At 39.7% G+C, this 17,075-nt stretch overlaps 1 protein-coding gene across 6 annotated transcripts in view; it reads left to right on the forward strand.

Annotated features, from left to right (window-relative positions):
- The window catches only part of LOC130930720 (regulator of G-protein signaling 6-like), a 114,795-nt gene that overhangs the window by 78,493 nt on the left and 19,227 nt on the right, over nt 1-17,075 (forward strand). For all 6 annotated transcript variants that reach the window (XR_009067101.1, XR_009067100.1, XM_057858769.1 and 3 more), the window contains 4 exons: nt 5,225-5,324; nt 11,357-11,407; nt 11,492-11,598; nt 15,679-15,730. Coding sequence is in view for 4 of the 6 variants with exons in the window: in XM_057858769.1 (XP_057714752.1) it covers nt 5,225-5,324; nt 11,357-11,407; nt 11,492-11,598; nt 15,679-15,730 (310 nt within the window). In the remaining 2 variants the exon portion in view is untranslated. The remainder of the gene's footprint in view (nt 1-5,224; nt 5,325-11,356; nt 11,408-11,491; nt 11,599-15,678; nt 15,731-17,075) is intronic.

The raw sequence follows: 17,075 nt of genomic DNA on the forward strand, positions 1-17,075 counted from the left end.
GTTAAATCGGCGTCAAGCTTGTGTATTTAGCGGTAATATAAACGAAGAAACACACTGTTGAGTCAAATTAAGCGGCATGCTCTCGGATGGAGGGGGCGCCTCACATCGCTCCCGTCGTCCGCCGGAGACGTGTTATTTTCGGCTTGGATTTGGGCTGACGGCCGGTGTCGGCACAACACCGGCCCGACAAGTAGTGGGAATGAGTCCTGCTTCTTAAAGCTTTTCAGAAATACAGGGATCCCTCGTTTTTCGCGGTTAATGGGGACCAGAACCCGCCACAATAAGTGAAAACCGCGAAGTAGCCCCCCATTTTTTTGTGCGTGTTCAATGCATTTATTCAGATTTTACATTGGAAAAAAGATACATATATATATATGACGTTTTTTCACTTTTTTCACCAAAGTATCATTTATAAATGGTTTTCAAGCACTTCAAAATGTAAGAATTAGTAATTGTAATTGTAAGAAAATTATATTCAAATGCTTTTTTTGTCTCAAATTTATTTTTGTAATCAAAAACAATTTTTTTATTGAAGTGACTTTTTGGGGATTAAAAGTATATACTGTATTTTGATTGAAGCAACTTTGTTTTTGATAGAAGTAACTTTGTTTTTTGATCGAATAATAAAAACACAAATCTACCTCCATCGTTATTGAGAGAGAAAGAAATTAAGAAAGCTTTAAAACTAAAAGCCACCGGGGAGTCTGTTTTTTTGTTTTGTTAAATATTTATATTTCATTACATAGACATGCGTCGTAGGGAAAGGAGATTGAGGGATAAAAAAAGGAGTTAGATGAGGCTGCTAAAGGCAGTGGATACCTCATCAGCTGGGTGAATAGCAGACCGGGTAAGAACAAGTTTGCAAGGATAGTCAGGTATTAAATACAATTATAAACACAATTACAATGTTATTTTTCTATAAGATTTTTATGTCATTGCTTTATTAATCATTAGGTGCTAGAGTTAAGTATGGATAATAATGAAATAATAGTTTTAAGAAAACTGCTGTTGGTGGCTCAGTGACCATCTGATGTGGTTTGTTCTCAGATGAATAAGTTGAGGAAGGAAGTTTTGATGCAGAGGTTGAAGAAAGAAAAGAGGCAGACTGACTGAGTCACAGCCAGAAAGTGTTGATGACAGTTTTGATTTCTATTCACTGTTGCCCGCTCCCAATTAAAGTATGTCACAGTCGCAGCCAATTATTATCTAAAGCTGGTTAAAATTGAAGTTATGTTGTTTTAAGGTGTATTAAATACTTGTTCATGTGCCCCTTTTGATCTACGAGCACCCGCCCCTCCACCGGTCTCTGCACGGCCCTGCTGAAACACAGTGTGGGTCGACAGAGCTCAATATTTTGTTGGGGTGTACAGTGTACTGGAACATATTTCCTCCACACCCTTCTCACCTTTTTAACCCCTGACCCATTTTCATGCCTGCAGTCGCAGTGTGGCCGTGTGTTAGACGCGTCCCAGAAGCAGCTCAACAAGACGCACGCGAAAAGAACGGCAGAGTTTATTATTTGACACGAGACGCGACCCTCCTGCGTCAATACTACTACCGGTAGCTAGGATCGGGCAGAGTGGAAGTCACTCGTGTAAAAATACGGTGGATCTGGTCGATTTTCAAACGAATATGCAATCGTAACCCACTTTTTGAGTCCATCAGATCTCTTGAGTGGTCGATCGGGGCACAGTTGACTTGTCTTTTTTGATATACTGCTGTCTTCTCTGCTATAATACTAACCATCACGGCCCCGTGTTCAATACAAAACCCTCCTACAACAACAAAACAAGTAGGAACTAATATTCACATGGGAACTAAAGTTATACAACATAAAATATACAATATAAATGAATACTACATCACATTTGTAAACCGAGATTTTTGTGTACCGTTACACCCCTAATAAAAACGGTACTCGCCGCTTTTAACCGATGTTCGCATGTGTTGTGCTGTGACCTGACCAGACTACCGATGCTCATCAAGATTCCATTCAAGAACCTGACCTGTCCCATTTCCTACCAACTTGATTTAAAAATGTCTTTCTCCTTGAGTCGTTCCCTTATGGAGTGCTCACCGTTTTGTGATTTACTGCGGTGCATTGTCTAATTTTAGTGTTTGACCGTGGAATGTTTGTGACTCAGTTGTGTCACTTTTATCTGCACCTATGGCAGCGTTTAAAATAGGAGAAGGTAGTTGCTTAGTTTTCCCCTTGCTGCCTTGACTTGCTTTTTTCTGGGAAGACATTCTATAAGTATATGGGGAATTTTACACAAGAGGTTTAAAGTTCTGTTGTCGTTTGGTTGCGTTTCAAAGACATCCAAGAACGCATATAGGCATTAAAGCAGCGGGAGGTGTTGCGTAATGATATATGTACATTATGGAGGATTTATTTATTATTTATTCATTTATTTTCAGTGCTTGTAAAAACACTACATGAAGTTGAATTGAGTCATTCTTAGTCTTTATAACCCTTTAAAGACACTGTGATGTGAATTCACAGAATTGTTTCTGACCAGCTTAGCTTATTTTTGCTAAATTTACATGCTCAGGTATATACAGTGGGGCAAATAAGTATTTAGTCAACCACCAATTGTGCAAGTTCTCCTACTTGAAAAGATTAGAGAGGCCTGTAATATTCAACATAGGTAAACCTCAACCATGAGAGACAGAATGTGGAAGAAAAAACAGAAAATCACATTGTTTGATTTTTAAAGAATTTTTTTCCAAATTAGAGTGGAAAATAAGTATTTGGTCATTTGGATTTCTGGCTGTCAAAGAGGTCTAACTTCTTCTAACGAGGTCTAACGAGGCTCCACTCGTTACCTGTATTATTGGCACCTGTTTTAACTCATTATCGATATATGACACCTGTCCACAACCTCAGTCAGTCACACTCCAAACTCCACTATGGCCAAGACCAAAAAGCAGTCGAAGGACACCAGAGACAAAATTGTAGACCTGCACCAGGCTGGGAAGACAATCGGCAATAGGTAAAACGCTTGGTGTAAAGAAATCAATTGTGGGAGCAATTATTAGAAAATGGAAGACAAACGAGACCACTGATAATCTGGGGCTCCATGCAAGAACTCACCCCGTGGTGTCAAAATAACAAGAACGGTGAGCAAAAATCCCAGGACCACACGGTGGGACCTAGTGAATGACCTACAGAGAGCTGGGATCACAGGAACAAAGGCACACAATGCGCGGCCAGGGACTCAAATCCTGCACTGCCAGACGTGTCCCCCTGCTGAAACTAGTACACGTCCAGGCCTCTGTCTGCGGTTCGCTAGAGAGCATTTGGATGATCCAGAAGAGGACTGGGAGAATGTGTTATGGTCAGATGAAACCAAAATAGAACTTTTTGGTTGAAACACAGGTTCTAGCATTTGGAGGAGAAAAAATACTCAATTGCATCCGAAGAACACCATACCCACTGTGAAGCATGGGGGTGGAAACATCATGCTTTGGGGCTGTTTTTCTGCAAAGGGACCAGGACGACTGATCTGTGTAAAGGAAAGAATGAATCGGACCATGTATCGAGAGATTTTGAGTGAAAATCTTCCATCAGCATGGGCATTAAAGATGAGACGTGGCTGGGTCTTTCAGCATGACAGTGATCCCAAACACACAGCCAGGGCAAATAAGGAGTGGGTTTGTAAGAAGCATTTCAAGGTCCTGGAGTGGCCTAGCCAGTCTCCACATCAACCCCATAGAAAATCTGTGGATGGAGTTGAAAGTCCGTGTTGCCCAACGACAGCCCCAAAACATCACTGCTCTAGAGGAGATATGCATGGAGGAATGGGCCAAAATATTCAATCGTGAAAAGTTTCTTGGCTTTAGCATTATGGTTCATTGCCTCATTTGCTAACTTTTGGCCAAACATTATGCAGAGTGGACTTGGCGTAGGCTTCTCTTCTGACTCGCTAGGTGGCCTTTTTCCTGGTAAAAGCTGTCCGAAAACGTCTGTTTTTTAGTCATCTTCGCTAGCGTGTGAGCTTATTGCATCCGGGAGCAAACCTGATGCGCCTACATCACGCGTCAGTATCGAGGACAAGTGCACATAGATATATATAAAAAAATAGAAGTGTGTAAACACCCCAGTAATGGTGGCCACCACTAGAGGGTGACATCTACATATCTATAGACTGGTCAACAAATTAGTTTTTCCCTTTTTGTTCCTTGAGTTTTCTTGTTTTTGTTTTTAACTGATTCTATACAATTTTTGGTTGATTTTAAATCTGCCGTCACTTATTTTTTTCCCCCCTGCAATCTTTTTTTTTATATTGTTATTCGAAGCATTTCATTTAAAATTCTTCAAACATTTTCACCTAAATACCAGTTCCTCTGCACAGTTTTGTGATAATTCTCTTCTCGACTTTACTCAAAATGCCTCTTTCCTTCAATGGGACTGGAACATAGTCATTTACTGCCAACTTTTCGACTCCAAAGGATTGGACATTTCCCTCCATAAAGTAACACTTTTCAGTTTGATCGATTTTAGTGACGCCGGTGGACAAAAGCGGTAGTGTTTTGCCTTAAGGAAGACTGCGTTTCCAATTAGGACCAGCATCGTAAAATCATGAATCAAAAATCAATCTCCTGTCGATGGAATAAACAACATTACTGTTTCTAGCGGGTGTGTGAGGGTCGAATAGTAATAAGGTAATGAATCCAGTTGAGGCTAAACAATGGCATATGACTGTTATGGTGTTTAGCCACACGGTTGCTAATGCGTCAGCGCTAACAAGTTCGGTTGGGACGGGGACGTGTCACGCCACCGAGTGAAAGCCTGGCCAATGTTTATTCGGTATATCCTGGTAGCCTTTTTTTCCCTCCTCAGACAAAACTTTTTGTTTCTTGTTGCTCTGCCATCCTTGCAGCATTCGCACAAAAGCATTCGCATTAACTTCTGTCTTTATAATGAATGGGGAAAGGGGGGAGTGACGTATGCCGTAAAGCAGTCAACACATTTGTAGGTTGTTTTTTTTGGAGTGGCAGAGTTCCTCAAACCCTCTTCAAAGTTGATCAGTGCCAGTGAAAGAGATACAGATCAGCTCAAGATATTAAAGAGGTGTCATTCAACTAGTTGTCAGTTGACATGTTAACTCTCGCAAATATTTTGAAAATATTTTATAAAGGTTGAAAAGTTATCTCGTGTTGCTTTAAATGGCAGCCAATGATATGTAAAGGTCCATATGATAACCTGCTCTCATCCTTACAGATGGAGGACATTGTCACAAGAATACAAGACGAGAAAGCAGGAGGTGTCGCCATCCGGACTGTCAAAAGCTTCCTGTCAAAGATCCCCAGCGTGGTATCAGGTGAGTGTAACTCATAACGTACATATTTGCAGATATGACGTCGCCCTCAGTTATTCACAGTGGGCCAAAAAGTATTTAGTCAACGACTAATTGTGCAAGTTCTCCCACTTGAAAATATTAGAGAGGCCTGTAATTGTCAACATGGGTAAACCTCAACCATGAGAGACAGAATGTGGAAAAAAAAAACAGAAAATCAGTTTGATTTTTAAAGAATTTATTTGCAAATCATGGTGGAAAATAAGTATTTGGTCAATACCAAAAGTTCATCTCAATACTTTGTTATGTACCCTTTGTTGTCAATAACGGAGGCCAAACATTTTCTGTAACTCTTCACAAGCTTTTCACACACTGTTGCTGGTATTTTGGCCCATTCATCCATGCAGATCTCCTCTTGAGCAGTGATGGTTTGGGGCTGTCGTTGGGCAACACGGACTTTCGACTCCCTCCATAGATTTTCTATAGGTTTGAGCTCTGGAGACTGGCTAGGCCACTCCAGGACCTTGAAATGCTTCTTAAGAGGCCACTCCTTTGTTGCCCTGGCTGTGTGTTTGGGATCATTGTCATGCTGAATGACCCAGCCACGTCTCCTCTTCAATGCCCTTGCTTATGGAAGGAGATTTTCACTCAAAATCTCTCGATACGTGGCCCAATTCATTCTTTCCTTTACACAGATCAGTCGTCCTGGTCCCTTTGCAGAAAAACAGCCCCAAAGCATGATGTTTCCACCCCCATGCTTCACAGTGGGTATTGTGCAGTTCAGTATTATTTCTCTTCCAAACAGGAGAACCTGTGTTTCTACCAAAAAAGTTCTATTTTGGTTTCATCTGACCATAACACTTTCTCCCAGTCCTCTTCTGGATCATCCAAATGCTCTCTAGCGAACCACAGACGGGCCTGGACGTGTACTTTCTTCATCAGGGGGACACATCTGGCTGTGCAGGATTTGAGTCCCTGGCGGTGCATTGTGTTCCTGATAGTAGCCTTTGTTACTGTGGTCGCAGCTCTCTGTAGGTCATTCACTAGGTCCCGCCGTGTGGTTCTGGGATTTTTGCTCACCGTTTTTGTTATCATTTTGATGCCACCAGGTGAGATCTTGCATGGAGCCCCAGATCGAGGGAGATTATCAGTGGTCTTGTATGTCTTCCATTTTCTAATAATTTCTCCCACAGTTGATTTCTTTACACCAAGCGTTTTACCTATATACCCTACCCACTGACGTCACAAAACCACGTGTTCGCTGTGTGGTTCTGCCCACTTGTCCGTCATTTTGTCTCTGTATTTGCATTGTTTTCAATTGATCGAGGAATTTAAAATGCATTTAATGGAAGACCCGGTGCTTTCTGATGCCGTAAACTCACTGGATGTGTTGCATAAAAGGCGTTATGTGGAAAAGCTTTGTTCTATACAGTCACCAGATCCATATTTGATGCCCAAATCGATGTTTTTCGACCCACTGTCTTCGCCCTGTCTGCCTGACATCTGCTACGCTGATATTTACAATTATCTTGTCCACACAAAATCAGCCTATTCTCACGAAAATTTGAAAAACTTCAAGAGCTTGGAGGCTTATAAATACTTCGTTGCTGGTTGGGTGAAACAGGTCCTCGTCCACGAAAATTCGGCAGGAATCTATCTTGTGCTTGGAAAGGTGAGTTACGAAATTTTCAATTCAAAATCTTTTGTTATTGCTAACATCCACTGTCAAGTCTAATGTATTTCATGTCATTTGTCAATGGAGTTAAGGCTTTTAATGTTTATATGGTTTAGCAATAGCACTCTCACTACATACATACGTGTATGTTGTCGGCGATTAGCCTAGCAATGATCTTAATTGTGGTTATTTGTCAGCCCCGTGGACGAGGCCAGTTTCTTTCACTTGGTACCAGCTAAATATTATTCAAAAAATAACGATGGTGGAAGAAAGGGAAGTCACAAACATCTTGAATTTGAAACTATGTCGTACTACGTCGTATGTTGTCGGCGATTAGCCTCGCAATGATCTTAATTGTGGTTGTCAGCCCAAAACCCTCTAAGTATATCTTAAATGCATCTTACCGGATATAAAATGACTACTACATAGTCTGTGGTGATTTTTTGGTGCCCAGTTTTCACGTCGAATTGCAGCCGTCCATTTCGCTCTCCTCTTTGGATCCCTCGGAATACGGTAAAACTGCAAGTCTCTCCTTCCATCTTCTCTGTTAGTGCAACCAACAGCCACACACGCCTTCACCATTTTGATTATTAATGTTAAGGAGCAGAAAAACACGCCATAAATAGGAGAAATGTACGTAGCCGTAACAGGTTAACACTATGTTTTGACAGACAAGTGGGCGGTACCATTCAGGAGAGCGGAGTTGTGACGTCACGTGGGTAGGGTCTATTGCCGATTCAGTCTTCCCAGCCTGGTGCAGGTCAACAATTTTGTCTCTGGTGTCCTTCGACAGCTCTTTGGTCTTAGTGGAGTTTGGAGTGTGACTGACTGACTGAGGTTGTGGACATGTGTTTTATACCAATAATGAGTTAAAACAGGTGCCATTAATACAGGTAACGAGTGGAGCCTCGTTAGACCTCGTCAGAAGAAGTTAGACCTCTTTGACAGCCAGAAATCTTGCTTGTTTGTAGGTGACCAAATGCGTATTTTCCACTCTAATTTGGAAATAAATTCTTTAAAAATCAAACAGTGATTTTTTTTTTTTCCCCGCATTGTCTCTCATGGTTGAGGCTTACTCCTGTTGACAATTACAGGCCTCTCTAATCTTTTCAAGCAGGAGAACTTTCACAATTGGTGTTTGACTAAATACTTATTTGCCCTACTGTAGTGACAGATGTGGCTGAACATGCTGGTCAAAAGGATTAGAGCAAATTTGACCCTTTTTGGGGCTCATTTCTATTGCCTCAGTCGCAGTTGGAGACCAGTGATGTCGTGGCTCATAAGACCGCTGTCACCGACAGCCCGCGGTCGGTCGCTGACCTTGTCGCACATTGTAATGCAGCAGCTTGCTTCTTTGCCGTTTTTGTGTGTAGGCACTGTGATCCTTCATGTGCGCTTTCCCTGACTCATTGCCGTCTCCCCGCCGATTGAGTCACTCCTCAGCCCCGCGGCTTTTCAGGCTTGCTCTGTGCCCGTTGCGATATGCTGTCCAGGAGCAAAAAGCTGTTCCATGTCAGACAGTTATGAAATTTAGGCTTTTTCAATGGCATTTCATATATATATATATATATTGTAAATGTTTAATTACATTTGTTTAGGACAACTATGTAAATATGGGGCTGATGGGCCAATAAAGCCCCTCGCAACAATATTTTGTGGCCCCCATTTGACATACAGTTGGAGTATGTGTTTGCCTGATGTATTTTGTGATAAGCAATTTGAAAATATGGATAATTTAAAATCATATACTTCACTATCAGGTGACGGGACACTGGGCTTGGGGCCGATCCGTGAGGGGCCCATTTTCAAAGACTTCAAATTCATACATTAAGACCAAAACAGGCACCTCCCTTAGGCATATCTAGCAGCGACATCAAAAAATTCAGTCGTTCCCTCATAAACTCCCTATTAGATAAGATTAGATAAGTATAACAAAACTTAAAATGGCTATAAAATTGTCAAATTATACGCAAGATGGACAAAAATCACCAAATTTAGAGATAATCACCTATATTTTCAGGATCAATAGCAATATTTAACATATCATATAAAGTTTTTGCGCAAAATAGCAGCTTTTTTTTTTTAAAATTCGTTTTCAACAGCTAATAATTAAATTTTTACTTGATAACAACTTAATGCTTAAGGAAAGCATGCAGAATCATCTTAATTTTACTCAACAAAAGCAAAATTTGAATTTTTCTAAATACAATCACAACTTATTGAGGTTGAATTCCGCTAGTGTGTAGCGATAAAGACCAACAACAACAAAGAGCTTTTTAAGTTGAAAATTCTTGTAAATAAATGCTTAAATCGCGGAATTTCTACAAAAACGAACGTAAAACTGTCTAGATTCTTGTTTAAAAGCCAAAAATGGGCAGTTATCGCTCATTTTATGTAAAAATTTCAAGCAAAAGTCCCGGTATTGTGTAATCCAACATGGCGGCCGCCACAAAACGGCTTTTTAAGTTGAAAATTCTTGCAAATAAATGCTTAAATCGCGGAATTTCTACAAATATGAACGTAAAACTCTCTAGATTCTTGGTTAAAAGCAAAAAACGGGCAGTTATCGTTCATTTTACGTAAATATTTCAAGCAAAAGTCCCGGTATTGTGTTAATCCAACATGGCGGCCGCCACAAAACGGCTTTTTAAGTTGAAAATTCTTGCAAATAAATGCTTAAATCGCGAAATTTCAATAAATATCAACGTAAAACTGTCTAGATTCTTGGTTAAAAGCAGAAAAACGGGCAGTTATCGTTCATTTTACATAAATATTTCAAGCCAAAGTTACACAAACTTTTCTCATTCATTGTATTCACAACGTTTCAAAGTGCATGTATGGTGCAATTTAATATGATAATTACCTTGAATCCTCCACCAAATCACCATTCAGACACTCCTGCCTGCTTGTATGCAGTAAAACCTTCATCCTTATTTCCACCTAAATCCGGCATTTGAACGCAGCGTGTTTGAGTTTATCACAGTGAAAGCCAACTCAACGTTCTGCCTGGGTCGGCCCCCTACGGGAAGGCGTGGCCCAATGTCTGTGGGAGCTGTCTTGTCAACTGATAGGGGAGTCTATGTTTAAAATTATTTCAAGGATCTTTTATGAGGGGAAAAATTGTAAAAAAAAAAAAAAAAAAAAAAAAAGTTTAAAAAGAATAATGAAGTGTAATAGAAAAAATATAAATCTAAATTGTAATATAATCAAACAGAATAATAAAGACTAGGGCTGTCAAACGATTAAAATTTTTAATCGAGTTAATCACAGTTTAAAAATTAATTAATCGTAATTGCAATTCAAACATCTATAAACTATGCCATATTTTTCTAAATTATTGTTGGAATGGAAAGATAAGACACAAGACGGATGTATACGTTCAACATACTGTACATAAGTACTGTATTTGTTTATTATAACAATAAATCAACAAGGTGGCATTAACATTGTTAAAGCGATCCATGGACAGAAAGACTTGTAGTTCTTAAAAGATAAATTTCTATAACTTGTACTAACATTTTATATTAAAACCCCTCTTAATGTTTTCATTTTAATACAATTTGTAAAATTTTCAATCAAAAAATGAACTAGTAGCTTGCCATTGTTGAAGTCATTAATCACACAATTCTCATGGTCATAAAATCAGTCGCACCCAAGCGCCAGCAGAGGGCAACAAAAATTAAAAAAAACACAAGGAACAAGTGCACATGAATCTGTCATTTTAATCTGTTTGAGCGGGGCATGTGCGTTAATTGCGTCAAATATTTTAACGCGATTAATTTAAAAAATTAATCACCGCCCGTTAACGCGATAATTTTGACAGGCCTAATAAAGACATAAATTGAAGTTGGTGCGGCCATTTTTGCTCTGGGAATTTTTTTTTTTTTTTTTTGTCGTTTTGCAACCTCTCAGCTAAACTCTTTGGCTGCCATTGACGGCAATAGACGTCCAATTGGCAATTGGATTTGCCTATTGCAGTCAATGGGTGTTTTTAAAATATATTTCTCTTTTACTATCACAATACATACTCTGATAGGGAATAAGTTAAGCTAATAACAACTTTTGAATAGATGTCCACTGTCCCTGAAAGAGTTGAGTTTCTATCCTTTCAATGTCTTCCTTCAATAGCAAATTAATTTCCTGAAACCACCCAACGTTGGGCATTTTCTGCCCTGTCGCTTCTCACCTTTAGGAAAAAAAATAGAAACTACATGTAACCTAGCAGGTTTAAAAATCCATTTTTTCCCCTCAGTCTTCTGAAATGGACGTTTGAGACAGTGGTAACCTGGAAGCAAAGCTCCTTCTGTTTTCAATTGCAGCCTTTGTGTAACGTTTTCAGACATTTTGCCGTGACCCGTTAAAAGCAATGTTCTCCAAACAGGGTCGGACATTGTTCAGTGGCTGATGAAAAATCTCTCTATAGACGATCCAGGTATGTGCGCGGTAAAGCCATTTCGTGCGAGCACAATGGTGCTCCGTTTAAAAAAAAATAAAAAAATCTCCCTTACGTCTACAGCCGAGGCCATCCACTTGGGAAGTCTGATTGCCGCTCACGGCTACATTTTCCCCATCTCGGACCACGTCCTGGCGCTCAAAGATGACGGAACTCTTTACCGCTTTCAGGTAAGTGAAAATATTTTATCTTTGAGTTAAAAAAAAATTTTAAAAATCCTCAAAGTATTCAAATTTTTTAGCGCTGATGGAGAAAAATTTTTAACACAAAAATGACAGTTTATGGGCAGAGCCATTTTGTGATGTCCAGTGTTGTTTTCGTAAAAGATGACGAAAAATTTCGTCAGCGAACACTTTTCATGAAGTCTTTCTATCCATGGATCGCTTTAAGAGAATGTTAATAATGTTAATGCCATCTTGTTGATTTATTGTTATAATAAACTAATACAGTAGTTATGTACCGTATGTTGAATGTATATATCCGTCTTGGGTCTTATCTTTCGATTCCAACAATAATTTGCAGAAAAATATGGTATATTTTATCGATGGTTTGAATTGCGATAATTACGATTAATTAATTTTAAAGCTGTAATTAACTTGATGAAAAATTCTAATCGTGTGACAGCCCTAATATATATGTATATGTACGATAGTAGGTTTGTGAAGAACAAATATATACTTACTCCGCTACTGCGGGCTACACTAGTTGTTAGTTTTCCTCTTTATTCTACCTATTAGCTACCAGTTTCACCAATGAGACGTCGCAACAATAATCACATGACTTCATGTTGATGCGATGTTCTGTCATGACAGATCTCAGCTACTCTCCCCATTCACGACGCTAGATGGCGCCAGATATCATTGAAGCAAGCGATGTTCTGTCATGACAGATCTCAGCTACTCTTTTTAGTTTAACCAGTTTGCATTATTTTATTGTAGGGCTGTCAAACGATTAAAATTTTTAATCGAGTTAATTACAGCTTAAAAATTAATTAATCGCAATTAATCGCAATTCAAACCATCTATAAAATATGCTATATTTTTCTGTGAGTTATATATATATTCTGTAAAATAAATTGTTGAAATGGAAAGATAAGACACAAGATGGATATATAAATTCAACATACGGTACATAAGGACTGTAGTGGGCATTTCACTCCTCTGTCATTTAAATCTGTCTATGCTGTCCTCACTCCGAAGCGTCTACTTTTTCCAAAGCTAGACAGCTAGTGAACGACGCCTTAGTAATCAGACTTCTTCCTTTTTCATCTGATTTATTAATAAAATGGCCTCAAACCATTGTCCTCTTTAGACCGTCGTAAAAATACCAAAAAAAAGTACACAAGCATTGCATTAGCAACAACGTTAGCTTAGCACGCTATACAGGTTAACTAAAAATAAACAAAAAGCATCTCATACAAAAAATATAACATTTTGCTTACTAACATAATATGTACATTCTTTACAACAACCATACTTACGGACAAATCTTGTCCAAGGATCATATAAGCACAACATTACAATGTAGGCGTCAGCCCGAGACGTTGTGCAGCCATATTGAACTGGCAAGAAAACCATGTCGCAAAGCAACCACAAGAGTTCTCTGTTAGACAGCTCAAAAAGCCTTGCTGTAAAACTTACCAAAAGGCAGAATACTGTCTGAGCGGGACATGTGCGTTAATTGCGTCAAATATTTTAACGTGATTAATTTAAAAAATTAATTACCGCACGTTAACGCGTTAATTTTGACAGCCCTATTTTATTGCAATGTTTTTCCTTATTCAGATTTGTTTCAAGACTACAGTTTGTTAGACTTCACTTTGATGGTTAATGCAGTTATTGCAATTTTGTTGTTTTATCACAATAGATTGGTTTATTTACATTTAAAAACCCAGAAGCCATTCATTTATGAATGTGATTGCACTTTACATACAGTGGGGAGAACAAGTATTTGATACACAGCCAATGGGTTTTCCCATTGACTATGTATCAAATACTTGTTCTCCCCACTGTATTTAAATGTTCAGATATCAAGAGGTTGAATGAGGCAAAATAACATGCTTTTTCTCTCAAATATATTGTTATAATAATTTGTTTCAGATGTTCTGTAATTATTTCCTGTATAAAAGTTAATTTGGTGTTCAAAAAGTTTTTTTCAAACTTCAGGTCTTGAAAAAGATGGGTTGTCTTATAATCAGGGCCGTCTTGTATTCGGGCCAATACGGTAATAACAGATCAGATCAGAACAGTGCCTTGCAAAAGTATTCGGCCCCCTTGAACCTTGCAACCTTTCGCCACATTTCAGGCTTCAAACATAGAGATATAAGATTTTAATTTTTTGTCAAGAATCACCAAGTGGGACACAATCGTGAAGTGGAACAAAATTTATTGGATAATTTAAACTCTTTTAACAAATAAAAAAACTGAAAAGTGGGGCGTGCAATATTATTGCGTTAATACTTTGTAGCGCCACCTTTTGCTCCAATTACAGCTGCAAGTCGCTTGGGGTATGTTTCTATCAGTTTTGCACATCGAGAGACTGACATTCTTGCCCATTCTTCCTTGCAAAACAGCTCGAGGTCTTGGTAGATTTGCAGTGGTCTGATGCTCCTTCCATTTCAATATGATGGCTTGCACAGTGCTCCTTGAGATGTTTAAAGCTTGGGAAATCTTTTTGTATCCAAATCCAGCTTTAAACTTCTCCACAACAGTATCTCGGACCTGCCTGGTGTGTTCCTTGGTTTTCATAATGCTCTCTGCACTTTAAACAGAACCCTGAGACTATCACAGAGCAGGTGAATTTATAAGGAGACTTGATTACACACAGGTGGATTCTATTTATCATCATCGGTCATTTAGGACAACATTGGATCATTCAGAGATCCTCACTGAACTTCTGGAGTGAGTTTGCTGCACTGAAAGTAAAGGGGCCGAATAATATTGCACGCCCCGCTTTTCAGTTTTTTATTTGTTAAAAAAGTTTAAATTATCCAATAAATGTTGTTCCACTTCACGATTGTGTCCCACTTGTTGTTGATTCTTGACAAAAAATTAAATTTCATATCTTTATGTTTGAAGCCTGAAATGTGGCGAAAGGTTGCAAGATTCAAGGGGGCCGAATACTTTTGCAAGGCACTGTAGATGACTTTTTGAGCTGAAAAAATGCCATTGGTTATTTAAAATAAAAATAGAAAATCAAACATCGTAACCAGTTACTCACAATGTTACTCACTACTTGAGTATTCTTTTCACCAAATGAGTAGATTTTTGGGATGACTTTTACTTGAGTAATATTATTTTGAAGTAATGCTATTCTTACTTGAGTCAAATGTTTGGCTACTGTACCCACCTCTAAGACGAACACATTTTGAAATAAGATGATTAAAATATGACTAAACTGACAAATATTATTGTCCAAAAGAATCAGACAAAAATTAAAAGGGCTGCCAAAAACAACACTGGTTATGTCAGTTTTACCCGAATGCACTCTAATAGACAGGTGCACGTGATAATGGGTATCAATGACATAACAAGGAATGGTGGGTAATTTGTAATACTCACATTTGATAGGCTAATATAGTATCAACACTGATGAAATGTCTGCCCCCTATGTCATGCAGCCTCTTCACGGGAAAAACTGACTTTTATTTTGGATATTTAACTAATGTAATGGTATTTAACTCCATACTTGCAGTCGTTAATGATAAACATCCAATTCCTTTCAACTTGGAGGACTTGCTGTGAAAGCTAATGCTTCAGTGCCATTGATGACGCTAGACGTCCAATCCATTTTGACTGGAAGGACTGATAGTGATCATTCACTGCCAGCTTCTCTCAGTCAAAATGGTTTGGACGTCTAGCGCCATCAATGGCAGCCAATGAGTGCCAAGGAGCAAAAGCAATGAAAAATGTTGAAATTCTAATCCTGCTCTGCTATTAAGAATGCATGCAAGATTGGAGCAATGCATTATTAATTGACTTGGGAAGGAGCTTGTATGTGTTACATCGGTTTGCGAGAGATAATTAAATATGAATAGCGGCGAATATAGCGACCACTTCTCCACGGACACTACGGGGAGTATCAAACAAAGAATCGGTGAGTTGCGTTTGCAGACAAATGCGGAAGCGCTGGGCTGGAACAAATGACATGCAGATGGAATGAGATGACAGAAAAGGATTGTTTGCCTTGACACCAAAGAATGTCATGCTGATTATATAAGAATGAAACACAAAGTATTTGTCATTTTTCAGTCTCCGTACTTCTGGCCTTCAAACTGCTGGGAACCTGAGAACACAGACTACGGTGAGTCATATATGGAGTGTGCACTTCATAATGCAGTATGGCATAATGATTGAGACAAACACTTTAATGTGCACTGTTTGGACAAATATACCAGGACTTTCTTTTTAAAACCTGTCCTGTTCAGCTGCTTGACACTGAGAATGGAGATCTGAGTGTCTGATTGGTCTGAACAGTTTTAATGTCTCACATAGGAGTATGACATACTCCCATTGTGATCATTAACGTAACTCGTTTATTAGGAGAAAGTAGCGAACAGGAAGGGCTTATAGGGGAACAGAAGAAAAAGAGACAAAAGCACAAACAACAACAAATACATTGAACGCCTACACTAACTAATAATACTGTATGTTGGTGCTATCGTTAGCTAGTTGTATTTCCGGTTGACACCATGTGGGGGGCCTGATGACCAAGGAAGGGGGGGGGGGGGGGCAGGGACGAGTCTGAAAGGTTAGTGATTGGGAGGGATAGAGTGTACACAAATCAGGCATGTGATCTAGAACCCAGTATTTGTGTGAATCCATTTTGAGTGTGAGTATGCTGGCATCCCATTCTATGCTGTTTTATCGCTAATCCTGACACCGAGCTTTTCTACTTGAGTATGTCTAATTGCACCTAGTCATGTGTAAATCCCATCAGATATGTGATAGTCCGCAGACAAGTGGACATGCCGCGTGGGTGCTGCCCCAGGGCCAAGGCCCTTCCGTAGCCAATCGGAGTGTGGGGGAGGGGAGGGGATCGAGCAGGCATAGCCCATACCTCCTTCCGGATCCTGGGTGGTCACCCAGGCCATCGCGCCCCCATCAACTGGCCTTCAGGGATGGGATTAAGGGGACGCGGCACCACCCCCATCCGGCCCACAAGCCACCGCTGTAGCTCCCCAACCGGCACGACATATCGCGGGACCCCCTATGGCCCACCAAGCCCAGGGCCAGGCAGCACCCCCCACTGGAGCAGGCGATACCCAGCCAACCCACCGCTGGTGGTCCTGCACGGCACTCTGAGGAACCTTTTACCAGAGGCTAGCTGGGTAAACGGTCTGTGATGTGGGTTAGAGGGCTTCTGAAAGGGACCCACGGACAGAAAGACATGTAGTTCTTCAAGTATAAATGTTAGTATGAGTAGTATGTTTGTGTTTATAAAATTTGAATAACTAGTTGGTCGCCGTTATTGACGATGCAAAGCGGTGACGTCACTGGGCAGTGCAGCTAAATAAACATGTCGTCGGTTCTGCCCATCCGATTTGAACCCGAACAGAAAAGTGATGAGCAGGACCGCACTGACAATATTTCACAAAACAAGCAGCAAAAGCAATGACATGAAGGTCTCCATCTTGCCTGGCACAGCC

The sequence above is a fragment of the Corythoichthys intestinalis genome, chromosome 15 (assembly GCF_030265065.1).
Source record: "Corythoichthys intestinalis isolate RoL2023-P3 chromosome 15, ASM3026506v1, whole genome shotgun sequence".
NCBI classification, from domain to species: Eukaryota; Metazoa; Chordata; class Actinopteri; order Syngnathiformes; family Syngnathidae; genus Corythoichthys; species Corythoichthys intestinalis.